The sequence below is a fragment of the Hydractinia symbiolongicarpus genome, chromosome 2, assembly GCF_029227915.1.
Source record: "Hydractinia symbiolongicarpus strain clone_291-10 chromosome 2, HSymV2.1, whole genome shotgun sequence".
Lineage (NCBI taxonomy): Eukaryota > Metazoa > Cnidaria > Hydrozoa > Anthoathecata > Hydractiniidae > Hydractinia > Hydractinia symbiolongicarpus.
The window spans coordinates 26,312,916-26,333,372 of NC_079876.1; the positions used below are offsets into that span (position 1 = coordinate 26,312,916).

At 38.6% G+C, this 20,457-nt stretch overlaps 1 protein-coding gene across 1 annotated transcript in view; it reads left to right on the forward strand.

The window, feature by feature from the left end:
• The window catches only part of LOC130630398 (titin-like), a 44,291-nt gene extending 24,092 nt beyond the window's left edge, over positions 1 to 20,199 (forward strand). The window contains exons 20-25 of the mRNA XM_057443890.1: positions 553 to 680; positions 788 to 1,022; positions 1,100 to 1,161; positions 1,236 to 18,081; positions 18,498 to 18,719; positions 19,084 to 20,199. Of these exons, the coding sequence (XP_057299873.1) occupies positions 553 to 680; positions 788 to 1,022; positions 1,100 to 1,161; positions 1,236 to 18,081; positions 18,498 to 18,719; positions 19,084 to 19,919 (18,329 nt within the window). The 3' untranslated portion in view covers positions 19,920 to 20,199. The remainder of the gene's footprint in view (positions 1 to 552; positions 681 to 787; positions 1,023 to 1,099; positions 1,162 to 1,235; positions 18,082 to 18,497; positions 18,720 to 19,083) is intronic.
• The last annotated feature ends 258 nt before the right edge of the window (positions 20,200 to 20,457 follow it).

Genomic DNA, 20,457 nt, shown 5'->3' on the forward strand with positions numbered 1-20,457 from the left:
TTGTTTTCTTTATTTTTTTACTCGCAAATTTACATAAAATATGTTCGTCACATGTTGTTCAACATTTTTGCTATTTTGATCTTCAACTATTTCTTGTTCAATTATTTTGTACGTATTGACCTGTGGCCATCAAAATGAGAGAAAATACGTCCCGTTGTTTTTTAATAAAGCTACCCGATTGGCAAATGTGTAAAAATACTGAGCTATAAATAATTGAGCATTAACAAAGATGTAAACAAAAACTGTTATTTTTAACAGACTGTTTTATATTATGGGTCTAGTGTGTGTGTCGTTCTGCAAAGTTCTAAGTGAAAATACCGTTTCTAGGTGAAAATATAAATTTTTATAACTCTACAAATATTCTCAATATCAAAACCTTCTTAGCCTTTGTTTCAGGACTTTTTTGGTATAATGGCTAACATGTAAATTGATTTTTTATGGAGCAGACCAAGCAAATCGGTCATCATGAACTTTTATTCAGCAGCTGTGCCGTACATAGTTTGTCTCTCCTTTAAGTGTACCACTTCAATAGCTTTCTGATATAATATTTAGCACCCCAAGAAAGAGAGCTTGAAGAAGTGGAAGAGAAACCAGAGAAAGAAGAAAGAAAAGTTGGAAAATTGGTTATACCTGAGTTGTTCGATGAACAGAAGAAGCCGATAGAACCTTCTGTTAGAAAGGTGAGCTATTTAAATTTATTGTTTTGAACATATAGCGTGAAACTTTTGTTTTATTTGTTGATGAAATAGAAATGATTTCTTATACGTCAATCCTTTTGCTTGATTAGATTGAAAATACAAAACCGATCTTTTACGAGCCAGAAGAAATCGAATCTCCGGATGAGGAAAAATTCGAGCCATCGGAAGCAGAAGAAAACCTATTGGATAACGAAGTTAATACTCCTACTGAAGAGGATCAGTTGGAAGATGTCGTGGCACAACAACTACATGAAGCAGTTGTTGAGTCTGTCCCCAAAGATTGGCTGGAGGATCCAGAACAAGATTTTCAATTTGATGACAAAGGTATTGTTGAAATGCTTTAAATTGTATTCAAAATGGTGTAGCATGTTTTCTGATTTTGTGTAAATGATTTATTGTAGAAAGTGACCATAAAGATAATGATTTTGACAAGCCTCTTGTTGATTCAAATCCATTATCCGAGGTCAGTACTTTTCCTTTATCTGCATGAACAAATTTGTTTACACAAACTAAGACTTTTAAACAACTTCCTTCTAGGACGAAAGTGTGTCAGAGGAAGATGAGGACAATGTGAACGACCGAAAAAATAAACCGGTTTATGTACGTACTATGAGCGGTTCAGTAGAACATTCTGCCAAAGTTTACGTCATTTCCAGCTACGAAGCCGAAGTGATTCCTCCTCTGCTTCGAGAAGAAAAACGCTTTGTTACAGAGTATCAAGCTACTCCTAAGGAGCATGAACCATTTAAACTAAATGAGAGCGTTGAAGAAAGTGTCCGAGAAGATAATGACAATTATAGCAGCGATGGTAAGGAAGATGGTAACATATCAGGAACAGAAGAGGAGACAACAGAAGAATATGTAAAGCCTTTAGAAGATGACAAGCTTCCTGTAGTTAAAAAACACGTGATCGATGAAGAAAAAGCTCGCGAGCATGAGAAGTATGGCAAGTACATACTTCCAAATGAAAGTGACACAGAAGTCATAATTATTGACAAGCTGCAGGAACCAACGATTGACGAAGAATCTTTTCCAACGCCTGCAGAAGAGGTCAAAATAGAGCCTGTACGTTCTACTGATGCGAAAGTTGATTTCCCTGACCTACCATCAGATGGAGAGTTTAAGGTTGAGAGGCCTGTTCCTATCGACGAAACACAATACGAAGAGTACGTAAAGTATGAAAGGTTCGGTATGCCAAATGATGAAAATGATACCAATTCCGTTATATTTGATGTACCAAAAAAGCCTTCTGATGATGACGTTGATGATGTAAATGAGGACGATAGTGAAAGCGATGATGAGCCTAGGCCACGATCAAGGAAGTCTCAAGGAGATTGGGAAGAGATAAAAAAGGTTGGGGAATTAATGCTTCAAATAGCATCACCACATAAACAGGAAGTCCCCGATGACGAATTGATTCTCACTCCAGAAGATGAAAAAATTGCTTTTAATAAGCCTAATGAGTTTGCATTGGAGTTTCCAGAAAATGGTGACCAATATGTGGAAGATAATGAAGAAATTGAGGAGTTTAGCAACTACTTAGAGTTGCAACGTCCTTCTTGTACAACAATGAACGTTTATAACGAGGAAGAACTGGGAAATGTAGAACCTGACGAAAAAAGTGTGGTTCTGCCTGTAGAAGTAACTGAAACGGCCGAGAAAGAAGAAGTGTTTCAGAAAAATTTTAATGACCCAGTCGTATTAAGCGAGGATGAGTTAGAAGAGCGTAAAGTTGTTGGTAGAATGTTTCTGCCTGATCTCAATAGAACAGATGGAATTATATTCGAGTCCCTTGCAGATCCAAAGTTTATTGAGCCGGAAGAAGAACTCCCTGCATACGTTCAGATTGAAGAAAAAAATGAAGAATCTGAAAAGCAGATAACTGAACCTGTTAAATATGGAGAGACTACTACTCTTGAGAGAAAAATAAACAGTCGACCAGTAACGTGTGATTTTAGGTATCAAACTTCAAACGAAGAATCTCCAGATGAGGAAAACAAAGTATTTATCCAACCAATACAGGCAGAGCCTATCTTACATAAAGAACCTGAAGAACCCCAGTTAGATTCTGACAAGGAAGACGATCAAGAAGACGAACCAAACAAACCAAGGGAATCTTCTACAGTGTACAAGAAGGTTGATGGGAAACCAATAACAATTGATTTCAGATATCAGCCTTCAAGCGAAGAATCTCCAGTTGAGGAAAATAAAATATTTATTCAACCAATACAGGCAGAGCCTATCTTTCATAAAGAACATAAAGAGCCCGAGTTAGATTCTGACAATGAAAACGATCAGGAAGACGAACCAAACAAATCAAGAGAGTTTTCTACAGTGTACAAGAGGGTGGATGGAAAACCAATAACATTTGATTTTAGATATCAGTCTTCAAGCGAAGAATCTCCAGATGAGGAAAACAAAGTATTTATCCAACCAATACAGGCAGAACCTATGTTACTTAAGGAACCTGAAGAAGCCGAGTTAGATTCTGACAAGGAAGACGATCAAGAAGACGAATCAAACAAACCAAGGGAATCTTCTACAGTGTACAAAAGGGTGGATGGAAAACCAATAACATTTGATTTTAGATATCAGTCTTCAAGCGAAGAATCTCCTGATGAGGAAAACAAAATATTTATTCAGCCAATACAGGCAGAGCCTATCTCACATAAAGAACATGAAGAGCCTGAGTTAGATTCTGACAAGGAACACGATCAAGAAGACGAATCAAACAAACCAAGGGAATCTTCTACAGTGTACAAAAGGGTGGATGGAAAACCAATAACATTTGATTTTAGATATCAGTCTTCAAGCGAAGAATCTCCTGATGAGGAAAACAAAATATTTATTCAGCCAATACAGGCAGAGCCTATCTCACATAAAGAACCTGAAGAGCCTGAGTTAGATTCTGACAAGGAAAACGATCAGGAAGACGAACCAAACAAATCAAGAGAGTCTTCTACAGTTTACAAGAGGGTGGATGGAAAACCAATAACATTTGATTTCAGATATAAGTCTTCAAGCAAAGAATCTCCGGATGAGGAAAACAAAATATTTATTCAACCAATACAGGCAGAGCCTATTTTACATAAAGAACCTCCAGAACCCGAGTTAGATTCTGACAAGGAACACGATCAAGAAGACGAAACAAATAAACCAAGAGAACCAGAACAGCATAGAAACATGAGTAGCCTTCCTTTCACAGATACAACAGATGATATTGTCTTTGATACGAAGAACGTCTCCGATACAGAGCTAAAACCAGTCACTGATGACGAACTCGAGGAATACAGAGCTGTGGGAAAAGTATTTCTTCCAGAGGTAGAACATGAAGAAATGGATATTATTTTTGACAAGGAGCAACCACAAGAAGAAAATAATAACCCAGTGAAGGAAACAGTCTTTGTTAACGAGACAACGGAAGAAATTATAATAGCAGATGCTTTGAAAGATGTAGAGGAACAACCAGCCAATGAACATTGGGAGGAACCTGGGGAGCAACAAGAGGTGGAACCAGAGTACAAAGAGACTACGTCTATCATACTACCAAAACCTAAGAGATTTGTACCAAGCACTGTTTCTCACGTTGTGGAGCAGAATATAATCATGAAAAAGAAGCATGCTGATTATAGAAAAGACGTTGCTGATCATATAGAAAGACCTAAACATTCGATACTTGACAAGCCTGAGTTCTCAACAATCAGTACTATTCTCCAGAAAGAATACCCCCAAAGGAATGTTTTATTTCATGTTTCTGAAGAGGAACCAAACAAACCTGTTGATACCTACGAAGAATTAATTGTTAAATTTCAAGATGAGGAAGAAGCTCCGGAAGAAGCTAAACCGCAAGAAACTCTACCGGCGGATAAGGATGAGAAAACAGTGAGACTACCGGTAGATGAAACTATTGATATAGAGGTTATAAAAACAGATTCCCCTGTCAATGACGAACCAAGTGATGGTGAAACTGAGAGTTCCGATTTCGTAGGTCACTTCTCTGTTATTCGACATGATTCTGTTACTAGCATTGAATCGAATGATCGTCTGAGTATCATTAGTAGCATGAAATTGTCAAAAGACGACACTGTTCCAGAAAATGATGAGGAAGTTATTAACGAGATCATAGAAGATAAAACTCCTGAAGAGCTTACAACTGAGAACAAGATCTCAAAAGAATTTACTGAAGAGGCAGAAGTTTCCATAATTAATGCCACAGCTGAATTAAACGATCTACCAGACCCAATTTTTACAGAACAGGCTAAAGAGGACACCGGAGTTGATGTTGTTGTGGATGATACCCTTTCAGAGGAGGTTTTAAATGAAGCTGTTGTGGAAGAACCAATGACAAAAGATAACAAGCGCAAACAAAACGAAGATTTTCTCTCACGATTCGAACAATTAGGAACTGCTACAAAACGGACGTATGTGCAGCAGAAAAAGTCGCCCGAAGAAGAAACTGTTCCTTTTACACCACTAAACGATTTGATTTTCCGTTCTGTGTATGGAAATGATTACATAGCAACCGAAGAAACAATTGAGATATTAGACGAGCCTGAAGAAACAATAGAACATCCAACAGATGCATCGGATGAGATTCATCCTCTAACGAATAAAGAGGTAGATAATAGTACAGTTATTACCATCCCACTTAAAGAAAAAACAGAATTAAAGTATGATGACTATAAATCTGACAAATCTACGCCTCAATCGCTGAGCTTTCCAGACGAAAATCAAGAAGAAGTGTTAGAAAAAAGCGAAGAAAAATCTTACAAACTTGACCTGCCAATTGACGAGGAAGAGATACAGTATGTATACACTGCAAAAACAGAATATGTGCCTGAGTTTGAAAATGATGATCTATCTTCAGAAACGTCTTCTGACCACGAGAACTTTGAGCTAGTTCATCAAGTATCTCCTAGAACGAAGCGAAAAGCGTCTAATGAATTAGAAAACAAAAAAGTTGTTGCTCCGATTGCGGTTGATGATGCCAGAATAGTCGTCAGACAGTTATCTATTAAGGAGCAAATCTTTTCTGATCTTGAGAAAGAAAGGGGAAATAAATTTTCAGATTATCCGGTAGATGAAGGACTCATCCCAACACAGGTGAAAGAAGATGAAAAATTACCAGACTTTGACGACAACGACGAAATGCTAGACCATATTACCCAAGAGACGGAAGTAATCGTTAATGTAAAGGATTTAAGAAAGACGCCAGATTCACCTCAGCCTACTATTAAAGAGATAATTTTTGCTGATCTCGAGAAAGAGAGAGAAAATAGAGGCCAGTCGTTGGAATACCCTGTTGATGAAGACATAATACCAACGAACGTAAAAGAAGATGAAAAATTACCAGATCCAGATTTTAACGATGACAACAAATTACAAAACAAAGTTATTAATGAAACAGAAGTAATTCATGTTAACATGGATTTGAAAAAGACGCCAGATTCACGTCAGCCTACTACTAAAGAGATAATTTTTGCTGATCTCGAGAAAGAGAGAGAAAATAGAGGCCAGTCGTTGCAATACCCTGTTGAAGAAGACATAATCCCAACGAACGTAAAAGAAGATGAAAAATTACCAGATCCAGATTTTAGCGATGACAACAAATTACCAAACAAAGATATCAATGAAACAGAAGTAATTTATGCTAACATGGATTTGAAAGAGACGCCAGATTCACCTCAGCCTACTATTAAAGAGATAATATTTGCTGATCTTGAGAAAGAGAGAGAAAATAGAGGCCAGTCGTTGCAATACCCTGTTGATGAAGACATAATACCAACGAACGTAAAAGAAGATGAAAAGTTACCAGATCCAGATTTTAGCGATGACAACAAATTACAAAACAAAGTTATCAATGAAACAGAAGTAATTTATGCTAACATGGATTCGAAAGAGACGCCAGAATCACCTCAGCCTACTATTAAAGAGATAATATTTGCTGATCTTGAGAAAGAGAGAGAAAGTAGAGGCCAGTCGTTGGAATACCCTGTTGATGAAGACATGATCCCAACGAACGTAAAAGAAGATGAAAAGTTACCAGATCCAGATTTTAGCGATGACAACGAATTACCAAACAAAGTTATCAATGAAACAGAAGTAATTTATGCTAACATGGATTTGAAAGAGACGCCAGAATCATCTCAGCCTACTATTAAAGAGATAATATTTGCTGATCTTGAGAAAGAGAGAGAAAATAGAGGCCAGTCGTTGGAATACCCTGTTGATGAAGACATAATACCAAGGAACGTAAAAGAAGATGAAAAATTACCAGATCCGGATTTTAGCGATGACAACGATATACCAAACAAAGATATCAATGAAACAGAAGTAATTTATGCTAACATGGATTTGAAAGAGACGCCAGAATCACCTCAGCCTACTATTAAAGAGATAATATTTGCTGATCTTGAGAAAGAGAGAGAAAATAGAGGCCAGTCGTTGGAATACCCTGTTGATGAAGACATAATACCAACGAACGTAAAAGAAGATGAAAAGTTACCAGATCCTGATTTTAGCGATGAAAACAAATTACAAAACAAAGTTATCAATGAAACAGAAGTAATTTATGCTAACATGGATTTGAAAGAGACGCCAGAATCCTCTCAGCCTACTATTAAAGAGATAATTTTTGCTGATCTCGAGAAAGAGAGAGAAAATAGAGGCCAGTCGTTGCAATACCCTGTTGATGAAGACATAATACCAACGAACGTAAAAGAAGATGAAAAGTTACCAGATCCGGATTTTAGCGATGACAACGATATACCAAACAAAGATATCAATGAAACAGAAGTAATTTATGCTAACATGGATTTGAAAGAGACGCCAGAATCACCTCAGCCTACTATTAAAGAGATAATATTTGCTGATCTTGAGAAAGAGAGAGAAAATAGAGGCCAGTCGTTGCAATACCCTGTTGATGAAGACATAATATCAACGAACGTAAAAGAAGATGAAAAGTTACCAGATCCAGATTTTAGCGATGAAAACAAATTACAAAACAAAGTTATCAATGAAACAGAAGTAATTTACGCTAGCATGGATTTGAAAGAGACGCCAGAATCACCTCAGCCTACTATTAAGGAGATAATTTTTGCTGATCTCGAGAAAGACAGAGAAAATAGAGGCCAGTCGTTGGAATACCCTGTTGATGAAGACATAATACCAACGAACGTAAAAGAAGATGAAAAATTACCAGATCCGGATTTTAGCGCTAACAACGAAATCCCCGATACTCCAGAAACGACTGGAGAGTTTGTTAGTCACGTCATTGTTCCAGAAAATTCTCAACCAATTAAACCAGAACTTACATACGAGGTTAAATTGGGAGATCACGAAGTACTTCATGCAAATCTTAATGAAACACCTAAATCACTTCCAAGAGTCGTGAAAATAACTCGAACTACTCAACATACTGTTACGAATGAGGATAGCATTCCCGTAGATGTCGATAATGCCTTGGACACGAAGTCGGAGCCAGAAGAAGTAGAAAATCTACCAAACATTGTATTCCCTGTAACTTTGAATGACAACGACATGCCTCAAGAAGACGACTCTTCTTCTGAAGAAGTAGTAGACATCACGCCAGTTAACGAAGGAGACGAAATACCTCATCCTTCTAATTACAATATTAAATTTTTGGATGAGGTTAAAGAAATTGTTAAAAGGGAGGAACACGAACAAAATATTCCATCTGATCAACCGTCTTTATCGGAAGACGACAAACCGTCAACAGAACGTCAACCTCCATTGGTAACACATAATTTCACAATAATTTCACCTGTTGTTGTGCCTTTACCTGATGACAGACACGAAGATCAAGATTTTATGCTAGTTTTCAAAGAAGATGATATCTCTCCGTCACCGGTGAATGAGGAAATCAATGAAGCTCAAGAACCCTTAGTTGAGAAGGAACCGGAGTTCCCCGATCCTCCCCACACAGAAGAAATTGTTAGTCACTTTGTGGTTCCCAAACATTTGGAACAAATTGAACCAGAAATCACGAAGGAGGAAAAATTGGGAGATCCCGAAGAAACTACTGTAAATTTCAATAAAAAATCTCAGCCACTCCCAAGAATTTTGAAAGTAACTCGAACTTCGCGACATACTGTTACGAGTGCAGATGGCCGAACTGTAGATAAAATTAGTGATGTTAATAGCGACTTGGAAGACGTGAAACCAAATCAAGAGTCAGAGGCAGAAGAAGAAGATCGTTTACCTAACATTTTATTCCGCGTACCTTCAGAAATGTTGGAAGAAAATGACCGAACTGTAGATAAAATTAGTGATGTTGATAGTGACATGGAAGACGTGGACAAAAATCAAGAGTCAGAGGCAGAAGAAGACGATAGTCTACCTAATATTGTATTCCATGTATCAGATAGTCTTGAGCATAAAAACGTGCCTAAAAAAGACGATTATTCGCCCGAGGAAGAATTAGAATTCACGCTAGTTAACGAAACACCTCATCCTTCTACTTACAATATTAAATTTTTGCGTGAAGTTAAAGAAATTGTAAAAAGAGAGGAACACGAAGAAAATATTCCATCTGATAAACCATATTCATCGGAAGAGGACGAACCGTCAACAGAACGTCAATCTCCATTTGTAACACAAAGAATAGTCACACATGTTGTTATGCCTTCACCTGATGACAGACACCTAGATCAAGATGTAATGCCAGCCTTTGAAGAAGATAATGTCCCTTCATCACCAGTGAATGAGGAAATTATTGAAACTCAAGAACCTTTAGTTGAAAAGGAACCGGAATTCTTCGTTGCGGCTGATACTACCAAAGAAATTGTTAGTCACGTCGTGGGTCCCGAACATCTGGAACCAATTAAACCATTATTAACAATGGAGGAAAAATTGGGAGATCCCGAAGAAAATCACGTAAATGTCAATGAAAAATTTCAACCACTTACAAGAATTGTGAAAGAAACTCAAACTGCTGGACATACCGTTACAAATGAAGATGACAGTCTTGCAAATGACGATAATGAGATGGAAGACGTGGCACTAGGTGAGGTATCAGTTCCGGACCATCTGTCAAACATTGTATCTCCTGTAACTTCAGATCTGCTGGAAGGCAACAATATGCCTAAGGAAGACGATTCTTCGTCCGAAGATAAAGTGGAAGTCAAACAAGGTAAAGAAAGAAACGAAACACCTCATCCTTCAAATTACAATATTAAATTTTTGCACGAGGTTAAAGAAATTGTTAAAAGAGAGGAATACGAACAAAACATTCCATCTGATAAACCGTATTCATCGGAAGAAGACGAACCATCAACAGAACGTCAATCTCCCATGGTAACACAAAGAATAGTTACACAAGTTGTTATGCCTTCACCTGATGATAGAGACGAAGATCAAGATGTTATGCCAGTCTCTGAAAATGATGATGAATATCCTTTACCAGTTGATGAGGAAATCGAAGAAGTTTACAAACCTGTGGTAGAGAAAGAACCGGAATTTTCCGATACGGATATGACCGAAAAACATGTTAGCCACGTCGTGGGTCCTGACGATTTTGAACCAATTGAACCAGAATTCAGAGAGGAGGTAAAATTGGGGGATCCAGAAGAAATCCTTAAAAATTTCAATGAAATATCTAAACCACTTCCAAAAATTTTGAAAGTAAGTCGAACTACTCGAAATACCGTAACAACTGAAGATGGTAGACCAGTAGATAAAGTAAGTGGTGTTGATAGTAACTTGGAAGACGTAAACACAAATCAAGTGCCAGAGCCAAAAGAAGAAGATCGTCTACCCAGTATTGTGTTCCGTGTACCCTCAGATGATTTGAGAGACCACTCCATGCCTGAAGAGGGCAATTTTTCTTCGGAAGAAGAGGTAGAAGATAAATCAATTATCGCTGGCGACGAAGCACCTCATCCTTCTAATTACAATATTACATTTTTGCATAAAGTCAAAGAAATTGTTAGGAACGAGGAGCACGAACAAACTATTCCTTCTGATCATCCGCGTTCATCGGAAGAGGACGAACCATCAACAGACCACCAATCTCCGTTGGTAACACAAAGAATAGTCACGCATACTGTTACGCCTTCGCCTGCTGACAGGTACAAAGATCAGGATACAATGCCGGTTTCTGAAGATGATGATGAATCTCCATCAGAAGTTAATGAAGATATTGAGGAAGTTTACGAGCTTTTCGTGGAGAAGGAACCCGAAATTCCAAATACTCCGGATATGGCTGAAGAACTTTTAAAGCCAATCGATTTTGAGCTAATTGAACCAGAATTCAAAGAACAAGTAAAATTAGGAGATCAAGAAGAAATTCTTGTAAATTTCAATGATAAATCTAAACCACTTCCAAGAATTGTGAAAGTGACTCGAACTACTCGACATACCATAACAACTGAAGATAGCCGACCTGTAGATAAAGTTAGTGACGTTGATAGTGACTTGAAAGACATAGAATCAATAAAAGAGTCAGAAACGGAAGAAGTAGATCGTTTGCCAAACATTGTATTCCACGTACCTTCAGAAAGGTTGGAAGAAAATGGCCCAACTGTTAATAAAGTTAGTGATGTTGATAGTGACATGGAAGACGTGAACACCAATCAAGATTCAAAGGCGGAAGAGGAAGATCGTCTACCTAATATTCTGTTCCGTGTACATTCAGATAAGTTGGAAGACACTGAAACACGAAAGGAAGATGATTCTTCTTCTGAAGAGGAAGTAGTAGTCAAGCCGGATAAAGAAAGAGACGAAACACCTCATCCTTCCAATTACAATATTACATTTTTGCATGAGGTTAAAGAAACTGTTAAAAACGAGGAGCACGAGCAAAATATTCCTTCTGATCAACCGTATTCATCGGAAGAGGACGACCCTTCAAGCGAACGTCAATCTCCCATGGTAAGACAAAGAATAGTCACACAAATTGTTATGCCTTCACCTGATGATAAAGACGAAGATCAAGATGTTATGGCAGTCTCTGAAGATGATGATGAATCTCCATTACCAGTTGATGAAGAGATTAAAGAAGTTCACGAACCTCTGATAGAGGAAGAACCGGAATTTTCAGATACTCCGGATATGACTAAAATAGTTGCTGGCCACGTAGTGGGCTCTGACGATTTTGAACCAATTGAACCGGAATTCAGAGAGGAGGTAAAATTGGGAGATCCAGAAGATTTTATTGTAAATTTCAATGAAAAATCTAAGCCGCTTCCAAGAATTGTAAAAGTTACTCGAACTACTCGACATACCGTAGCAACTGAAGATAGCCGATCTATAGAGAAAGTTAGTGATGTTGATAGCGACTTGGGAGACGTGAAACCAAATCAAGAGTTGGAGACGAAAGAAGAAGATCGTCTTCCTAATATTGTATTCCGTGTACACTCCGATAGTTTGGAAGATAACGCTTTCCCTAAAGAAGACGGTTCCTCTTCCGAAAAAGAAGTAAAAGCCAAACAAGTTAACGAAAGAGACGAAATATCTCAACCTTCTAATTACGATAATACAATTTTGCATGATGTTAAAGTAACTGTTAAGACAGATGAACAGGAACAAATTATTCCTTCTGATGAACCGTATACATCGGAAGAAGATGAATCATTAACAGAACGTGAATCACCATTGGTAAAACAAAGAATGGTTGCACATGTTATTATGCCTGCACCTCGTGACAGAAACAATGACCAAGATAAAACGCCAGTTTATGAAGATGATTATGTCTCCCCATTACCAGTTGATGAACAGATTGAAGAACTTCACGAATCTTTGGTGGAAAAGGAACCAGGTACTCGGGATATGACCGAAGAACTTGTTAGCTACGTCGTAGGTCCTAAAGATTTCGAACCAATTGAACCGGAATTCAAAGAGGAAGTAAAATTAGGAGATCCGGAAGAAATCCTTGTAAATTTCAATGAAATATCTAAACCACTTCCAAAAATTGTAAAAGTAACTCGAACTACTCGACATACCATTAAAAAAGAAGATAGCAGTCCGGTAGAAGGTGGTGATGATAGTGACCTGAAAGACAGGGAGGATAAAAGGAATGCGGAGGAGGAACATCTACCTGCTATTGTTTTCCATATACCTTCAAATAACAAAGGGCACACGGAATCATCTACGGCAGAGGATTCAGTTCCTGAAGATTATAATGTTATCCCACTGCCTGTTAGAGAAGAAACTGAAAATGAACAGAACCTATTTGTGGATGAGAGACTGGAATTCCCCGATGTTCCTGATTCAGTTGAACCAATTGTTAGTTATGTGGAGGCTCCCAAAGATTTAAAATTAATTGATTTAGAATATACACAGGAGGTTAGTTTAGGAGATTCTGAGGAAATTCCGTCGAGCTTTGCTGGACAATCTAAGCCGCCACTAAGAATTGTGAAAATGGCGCGAACTACTCAACAAGCTGCTACAAACGAAAGTGGAAGTCCCGTAGAAGATGCTAGTGATGTTAGTGACTTGGAAGATATGGAAGAAACAGGTAAAACAGAGGAAAGACATGAACCGGTTATTGTGTTCCCTGTCTCTTCAGATGATATTAGGGATACCGATACAGATATTAAGGATGATTCAGTTTCTGAAGATTCTACTAAGTTTTCATTACCAGTTCACGTGCAAATTGAAGAGCATCAGGAACCACTGTTAGAGGAAGAACCTCAATTTCCTGAAGTTCCTGATTTAAGTGAACCAATTACCACATTCGTCGAGAATTCTGAAGATTTGAAACCAATTGAATCAGAACATACCGAGGATATCAGATTAGGTGATCCAGAGGAAATTTCTTCAAATATTGCTGATCAATCGAAACCGCTACCAAAAGTTGTGAAAGTGACGCGAACTACTCGACGTACTGTAACAAATAAAGACGGTAGTCCTGTACAATATTTTTATAGTAACTCAGAAGACGTTGATTCATACGGGGAGAAAACCTCGCAGCTGCTAGAAAATGAAAGCTTGCCTACTAATGTAGACCTTGACCTGCCTGAAGAGGATCATTCTTCTTCCGAAGAGAATCGTTTTTCTTCAGAAGAGGGCACCCGAGGCAAACCAATTGGTGGAACTGGGGATGATCAGATAGAACCACCTACGTCAGTACCAACAGTTATGGATGTGAAGCAAAGAACTCACCATGTAAATGGAGTGATTGATTCTTCTTCTGTAGTTGGTGATAATAACAGTTTAGATGAAGAAGGTTATGCAAAATTGAGTAAAACGCTAACTAGTATCGCCAAGCCACATGAAAGTGACCCGTCATTTGCAAAGGCGTCTCCCTATTCAAACAAAAACAATATTATCCTTGAAGTGCAGGCTTCTTCGCAGGTCTCTACAGAGAGCGTCGTGGCTGTGGATTCTGATACTCCTGATAATACACCGGCTACCTTTGATAATGGCGGTTTGGGTTACCCTGAAGAAGACGGTGGGGTGATCAAAGATTGGATGTCTAATTGGCTAATGCCCGAGAGGAAAGATCCTCCAACTGAGCAGAAAGCTGTTACTGACAAACCAGAGGGAAATAAAAATGAAGAGTTTAATCAAGAAAACAGTTTCATAGTGCTTCCAAATTCAAAGGAAAGGCATAAACAAGAGGCTGTGACGCCGGTGAAAGGAGGCGTTTTGTCCCGACTTGTGAACGAAAGTAATATTGAAACTAAAAATAAAACGCAGAATGTTAGGTCAATAAAAAAGAAGGAAAAAAAGCTTGCAGTTGACCAAAACACCCCATCTAGGGAGAGTGATGTTGCTATAACCGTAGAATCTAGACGAGATGTAAATGCCTCAAACACTCAATCTGTAGTGGAGATAGTGAGTCAACCGATTGCTGTATCAAACGTTCAAGAAGCCAACTTGTTAGCTGATCCTGATTTCCCTGACCAGGACAAAAGTGATCGCGGTAAGACTCAACAAAAAATAGAAAATGGAAGCACGTTCACAGTGCTGTCGACAGAGAACAAGCCAACCGTTTTTGATGAAGAAATATACGATGATCCTAGTGAACTTGATAAGCGCTTCCGTTTCGTAGATGGTCACACGACTAATGTAAAAGAAGTAATTTACGATCTGCCTGAAACTAATGACTACGCCCCCCCTCGTGTAACCAAAGTGAAAAGAACGAGCAGGAGACATACAAATCAGGTAATTAATCAAAACCAAACAATTAGGGTAGATGTTAATTCATCTCCTGCAGCAAGCACGTCTCAGCCAACAGAATTAAACGTACATTATAAAGTTCCTGCCGGCAACCTTCCTGACACTAGCAGCGACTCTAATGTGCCACCGGATGACGATGAGTCAGTCATCTATTTAGATGAAGACGGGCGCCCTGTTTCACCTACCCTTGTCGCCATGCTCAAGCAACAACAGCAGCAGCAAATTGAAATCGATGAAGAAAGCATTCGTTCTGTTCATATATCGCCTAATGAAAGCACCGCACCAGTTCCGAAACATACTAGGAATTACTTAATCACTATTAATAGTACAGGCAGACAGACACCTGTTAGTGAAACACATCGCCAGGTAAACTGGCCAGAAGATGAAGAAAGTATTAAACAGATTGAATCTTCAGTGATCGTTGATGACGACCCTAAAGAATCGGAACTTGCTGCATTTTACTCTGTGCACAGACGCGACAGTGTGTCCACAACTTCATTAAGGGAAGGTTCCATTAAAGGTATACTGTATGGTGCCAACCCGAGAGATAAGGACCTTCGAGGTTTCCGGAATACGAATCCTGTTTTGGACTTGGAAAGGCAATCCGCTTCAACTGTTGCATCGAACACAGAACGTAAAGAGCTTGTTGTTAAGTACAAGCAAGGAGTTGAGGATATTTTAGAAGAAAACAAAATGCGTCACGTTGGGCAATGGGTGACAACAGTGCACATACCAGATGGCAGCAGTACTACCGATTCAGCACCTCAATCACCTAACTCCGCTACGAATATAGACGTGTTGTGGCATCCATCCACACAAATGGATGTATACTGGAAGTCGGGTGCAATTCAAGACGATAGTTATGTAGAAAAGAGTTCAAAATATAACGTTTACTGGAAATCGCATTTGGAGAAAGAAAGTCACCCTGTAAGACGCAGTCAATCGCTCACTCGTTTAACACCAAGAGTTCAGCTAACTACGTCTAAGACAACGAGAACTGAACGATCGCAGCGCGAGGAACGCTTGCTTCATCCGCGAAATTTATTTTTCATGAAAAACGCCCGCCTTGGTGGAAGCATGGAAAGTTTATTCCCCTACGATTCAAGTGACTCCGCAGACAGTTACGATGACGACCTTAATGATGAAGATCTTCAGGGTTGGATTGACGAACCCTCCAAACACTCCCTTGCTGTTCCATCAAAACATGTGGTACGGTCACACTCACTGAAATTAGATACAGAGACGAACTCTCTACAGCGAGTGGAACCGTTGAAATCACGTGACTTGATTAGCGTAAAGCCAAATCGCATTGCTAGCTGGATTGTATCTATTAAAGAACAACCGATGCGCATTATCGCTAATTTTAAGCAATTCACCAAAGAGATACGCAAACCGAATGGTTTGACTGATGAAGAAGCATTCTTTGTATATTGTTATTTGTATGGCAGAAACAAATGGAAAATCGTAGCACGCCTAAATCAACAGGGAATGATGGTTAGCATCAAGGCAGCACGAAAACGAGGCAACAAGTCGTCACAAAAAAGTGATTTGACAGAAGCTGAAATCGAAAGAAGATTGTTTGAAATTGCTGCTAACGGAAAAGACAGAAATCGTTTGCACGCAGTGGATGAAAACGAGGATGATATTCCCTACGCAAGGCTGGAAGAAGATGACATCCTGCTGGAAGATTTTGCACACCAGTTACGTCAGAAACGCGCAAAGCCCGTACCTATCGGGAAATGGTTTATCGTATTGCGAACTGTACGACAGGACAAAATCAAGACGTTTAAACAATTCAGCGAAACATATCATAAAGTTACGCAATTGACGGAACACGAAAAATTTGTTGTTTACGCCTTGCTATATGGAGAAGCACGTTGGAAGGTGTTGTTGAGTGCTGACAAAAAAAGCAAATGGATGGGCGTTTATGTCGAACCTCGGGAGATTCCAGAATACCTGCGGGAGTACGAAGACGTTTCAGACGCACAAGTACGCAATGCTCTGATCGAGTTAGCTATAAATGATCCCCTTACACGGAGACAATTAATCAAGGCCGGTTTTAAGTTGCCTGAACAAGAGAGTTTTTCCAAGCCTAAGCCTTTACCTGGATCGCTACGTCACTGGGAAACTCGATTAACCAATCACCGACAAGAAGGGTTATCAATGGCTGAATTTGAACTCGCTTTTCCAGATGTAAAAGAACTGACAGAGAAAGAAAGATTACTATTATTTGCATTTTACCATGGTGACCAAGAATGGGCTGTCATGATTCAATCGAAAGACGGGGGTCAACAAAATGGCGGAATAAAATTCAAAACACAGCGAGTTCAAAGCAGTTTAAAAATAGAGGAGTTGCTTGTTGAGCTGGACAACGCAGATGTTTTTGATAAACACCACCTCGAGAAGTTGAGTTTAATGTTGGCAACGCCCGAACACATTGCCGAATACCTAACTATGTGGAGTGCAGCTCCAAAAAAAATTGTCAACACCTATGAAGAATTCAAAGATGCTTATCCACAGTTTGCTGATACGCCCTCGTACGAAAGGTTTGTTGTGTATTGTTTGGTGTATAAAACACACAAGTGGATGTTACGTGTACAGAAAAGTACGCAGACGAGTGAAATTTATTTGAGACTTGCGCTCCGTCATGTGCATTTGGATAGCGACGAGTTTTTGATTGAATTCGAAGACACTAGCTCCCTTGAATGGATGCAGTCAGTAACTTCAATGGATGAAATAAAAAAAAATTTGAAGCACGCTGGGTTTTCTATTCCCATTGGTTACTTTGTAACAAACCGTAAAATAGTGCGAGAATTACCCACTTCCTTGCAGCAATGGTCAAACGTTTTCGATGAAGGTGCCTCAGCCAAAACTGACAGCTTGACAGAATTCCAAGATATGCACCCAGACGTAAAGAACCTACCACTTCGAATACAACTGCTACTTTTTGTACATTATAGTGGTTTTGAAGAATGGGAATTAGTTTTAAAATCCGATTTCGGTCCTATATCCAACTCTGAAGCGATATATTCTGTCGTCGACAAAACGAGAAAAAGACGACGATCGTCTCGCAAAAGCGCATCTTCGTCGGGCGCTAAGAGCATACGATCGAACTTTTTAGACAGAGCTGATGGCTATATGAAAGTTCATAAGAAAATTATCAGAACTGAGAGGATGGAAGAAAGTGTGCAGAAGACGCAATTTTCATCAAAACCAGGAAAGAGAAAAATTTCCTATGCAGGTTAGCGATAAATTATCTGTATTATAATGCGCCCCTATTTTTGTCTGTGTGTCTATCTGTCTATCTGCAAACCAAATATGGCAGCTGCGAGCAGCGACAGGTTTTTCGCATAGGTTTTTCTACGGCTTATGACTAAATATATGTATTTTTACACTCAGCACTTTTGAGCCTGTATATATTAAAACACAAGTTATTTTTTTTAAACAAAAAGTTGACTAACTCATGTTCCTATTACATGAAACTCTTGGTTAAAACTACGGAAATGACGCAACGAGTGAAAATTGGAGTAAATTTTCGTGTTTCGTTACATAAACTCATAACATTATTGGTATGAATTTATGTAACGAAACTTATGTTGAAAAATTCGTCCTGTTTTCTTTTTTATTTCCATGCTTAAGTATTTCTCTTTTTTTCAGGAGAAATTCGTGACATAGCAATTGATCCTTCCCGAATCTCCCACCTCGTTCCCGTGTTGGAAGAAGAGGAAGAAAAGAATTCGGTGCCAAAGTCGTACGAGGAATTCCGCGAGAGATATTTGTCGCATGCACCGAACGCCACCGAGAAAGAATTATACGCGTTGTATTGTTATTACTACGGCAAGGAAATATGGAAAGTCGTTGTTGAATCCGAAAATAAGGGTACGAACATCACCTTTTTTTATCGGTTATCTAACTATCGGTTTTTTTATGTAAGAAACCAGTTTATAAGAAACTAACTAATCGCCTTTCGAAAGGTTAAGAAACTTTTACTAGTTGTAAAAATGTAAAAATTTTAGGTCAGAAACTCTTTTTACACTTGACATTCGAATATTATCATCTGACACAACAAGGATCATGCAACACTATAGATGATCAATAAAACGCGAAGGCATTACTTTGCCTTTTCTAGTACATTAACCTCAGAATTTCAGCAACTTGTTTGTTTGTTTGTTTTGTTTTTGTTGTTGTTTTGTTTCGTTATTTGATAGTTTGTTTAACTGTTTGCTATTTCGACTTTTACCAGATTGCTTGCAAGATATGAGTATTGTTTCGACAGAAATGCGCAACATTGATCTTCCACACAAAGATGTCCGACCTGAAACTATTGCTCACTGGATTGGTCAAATCGAATCCAACCTCGGTCAAATTAGCATTTCAACGCTTGACGATTTCAAGCGAAGTTACCCTGAAATTAAAAACTTATCCGATTCGGAACAATATCTATTGTATTGTTACTTCCATGGGCGTTGCTTTTGGAAAGTCACAGTTCAACCTTCGACGGCCGGTGGAACTGTTGTCGCGCTCCGAGTAACGCCGATGCGACGACACGAAGAAATTGAAGAGGAGGGGGATTATGACTTAGATGACGTCATTAGCACACAAAGTGTTGCTGGTTCAGTCGTAGTTGATAGAGTAATTACATTGCCGGAATTCGAAGACAACTTTCCACAGCGAGATTACGACAACGATGATAATGACGACGACGACTTTGAGTTTGTCGACTTTGGACAAGTGACAAACAACGACACGACTCTTTATGTTGCTGAGGCGGGAGAACAAGTTGTCGATGAAGCCATTTTTGTCGTCGAAATACCAGCGGCATCAAAATACACCAATCGCCGTCAAACAAACGTTAAGCGTGCTGAGGTCAAAACTAGTCGTACGAGTAAAAAACGAGATAAGTCAACGCGTTCGGTAAAAGAAGATAAGAAAATGTTGGGAAAAGCTGACCAATTCTTGAAATATAATCCTAATTATACACCGAGAACCAGAAAGAGAACTTTAGAACAGACGGCGTCGGACGAACACGACGAACATTTAGACTCTTTAAAACGAGCTATGAAGGATGATGCGTCGTGAAATATTGTCGCGAATTATTTAAATGTCGTGTAAACAGTTTTTCTATTTTATAATTTTTTTTTTGTTTATACTTTTTTGCGGAGCAAATAAATCAAAGGTCTAAAAAATTAAGAAAAAACGAGAACATATTTAGATTTATTTTGAAGCAAGACTAGCTAAAACTCCACATAAAGATAAAAAATAATTTTTTCACGTATCGCATTTGAAAGATAATTTGTAGAATAATGTATATATGAATCATTTCACTTTTCTTTAGTTTTTTTAGGAAGAAAATATTTTCATTTTTTAAGTTAAAAATCCGTTTTCTGCTCAAAGCTCTTGCACTGTAGTCACAGTGTCTGACAGTTTTACAACCATACCCCCTTAAATTGATACTGTAAGTGACAGTTTTAGCCGTACGGGGTAGCCTGTGTTTTAATTTTTATTAATTTAAATTAATTGCGTGTTCACCCGGACATGCGACATGGTTTACAAGTACAAAGCGCGGGTGTTTGGCGCGGTTTACCTGTAATTAAACGCTCAAGCTGGCGTTCAACAA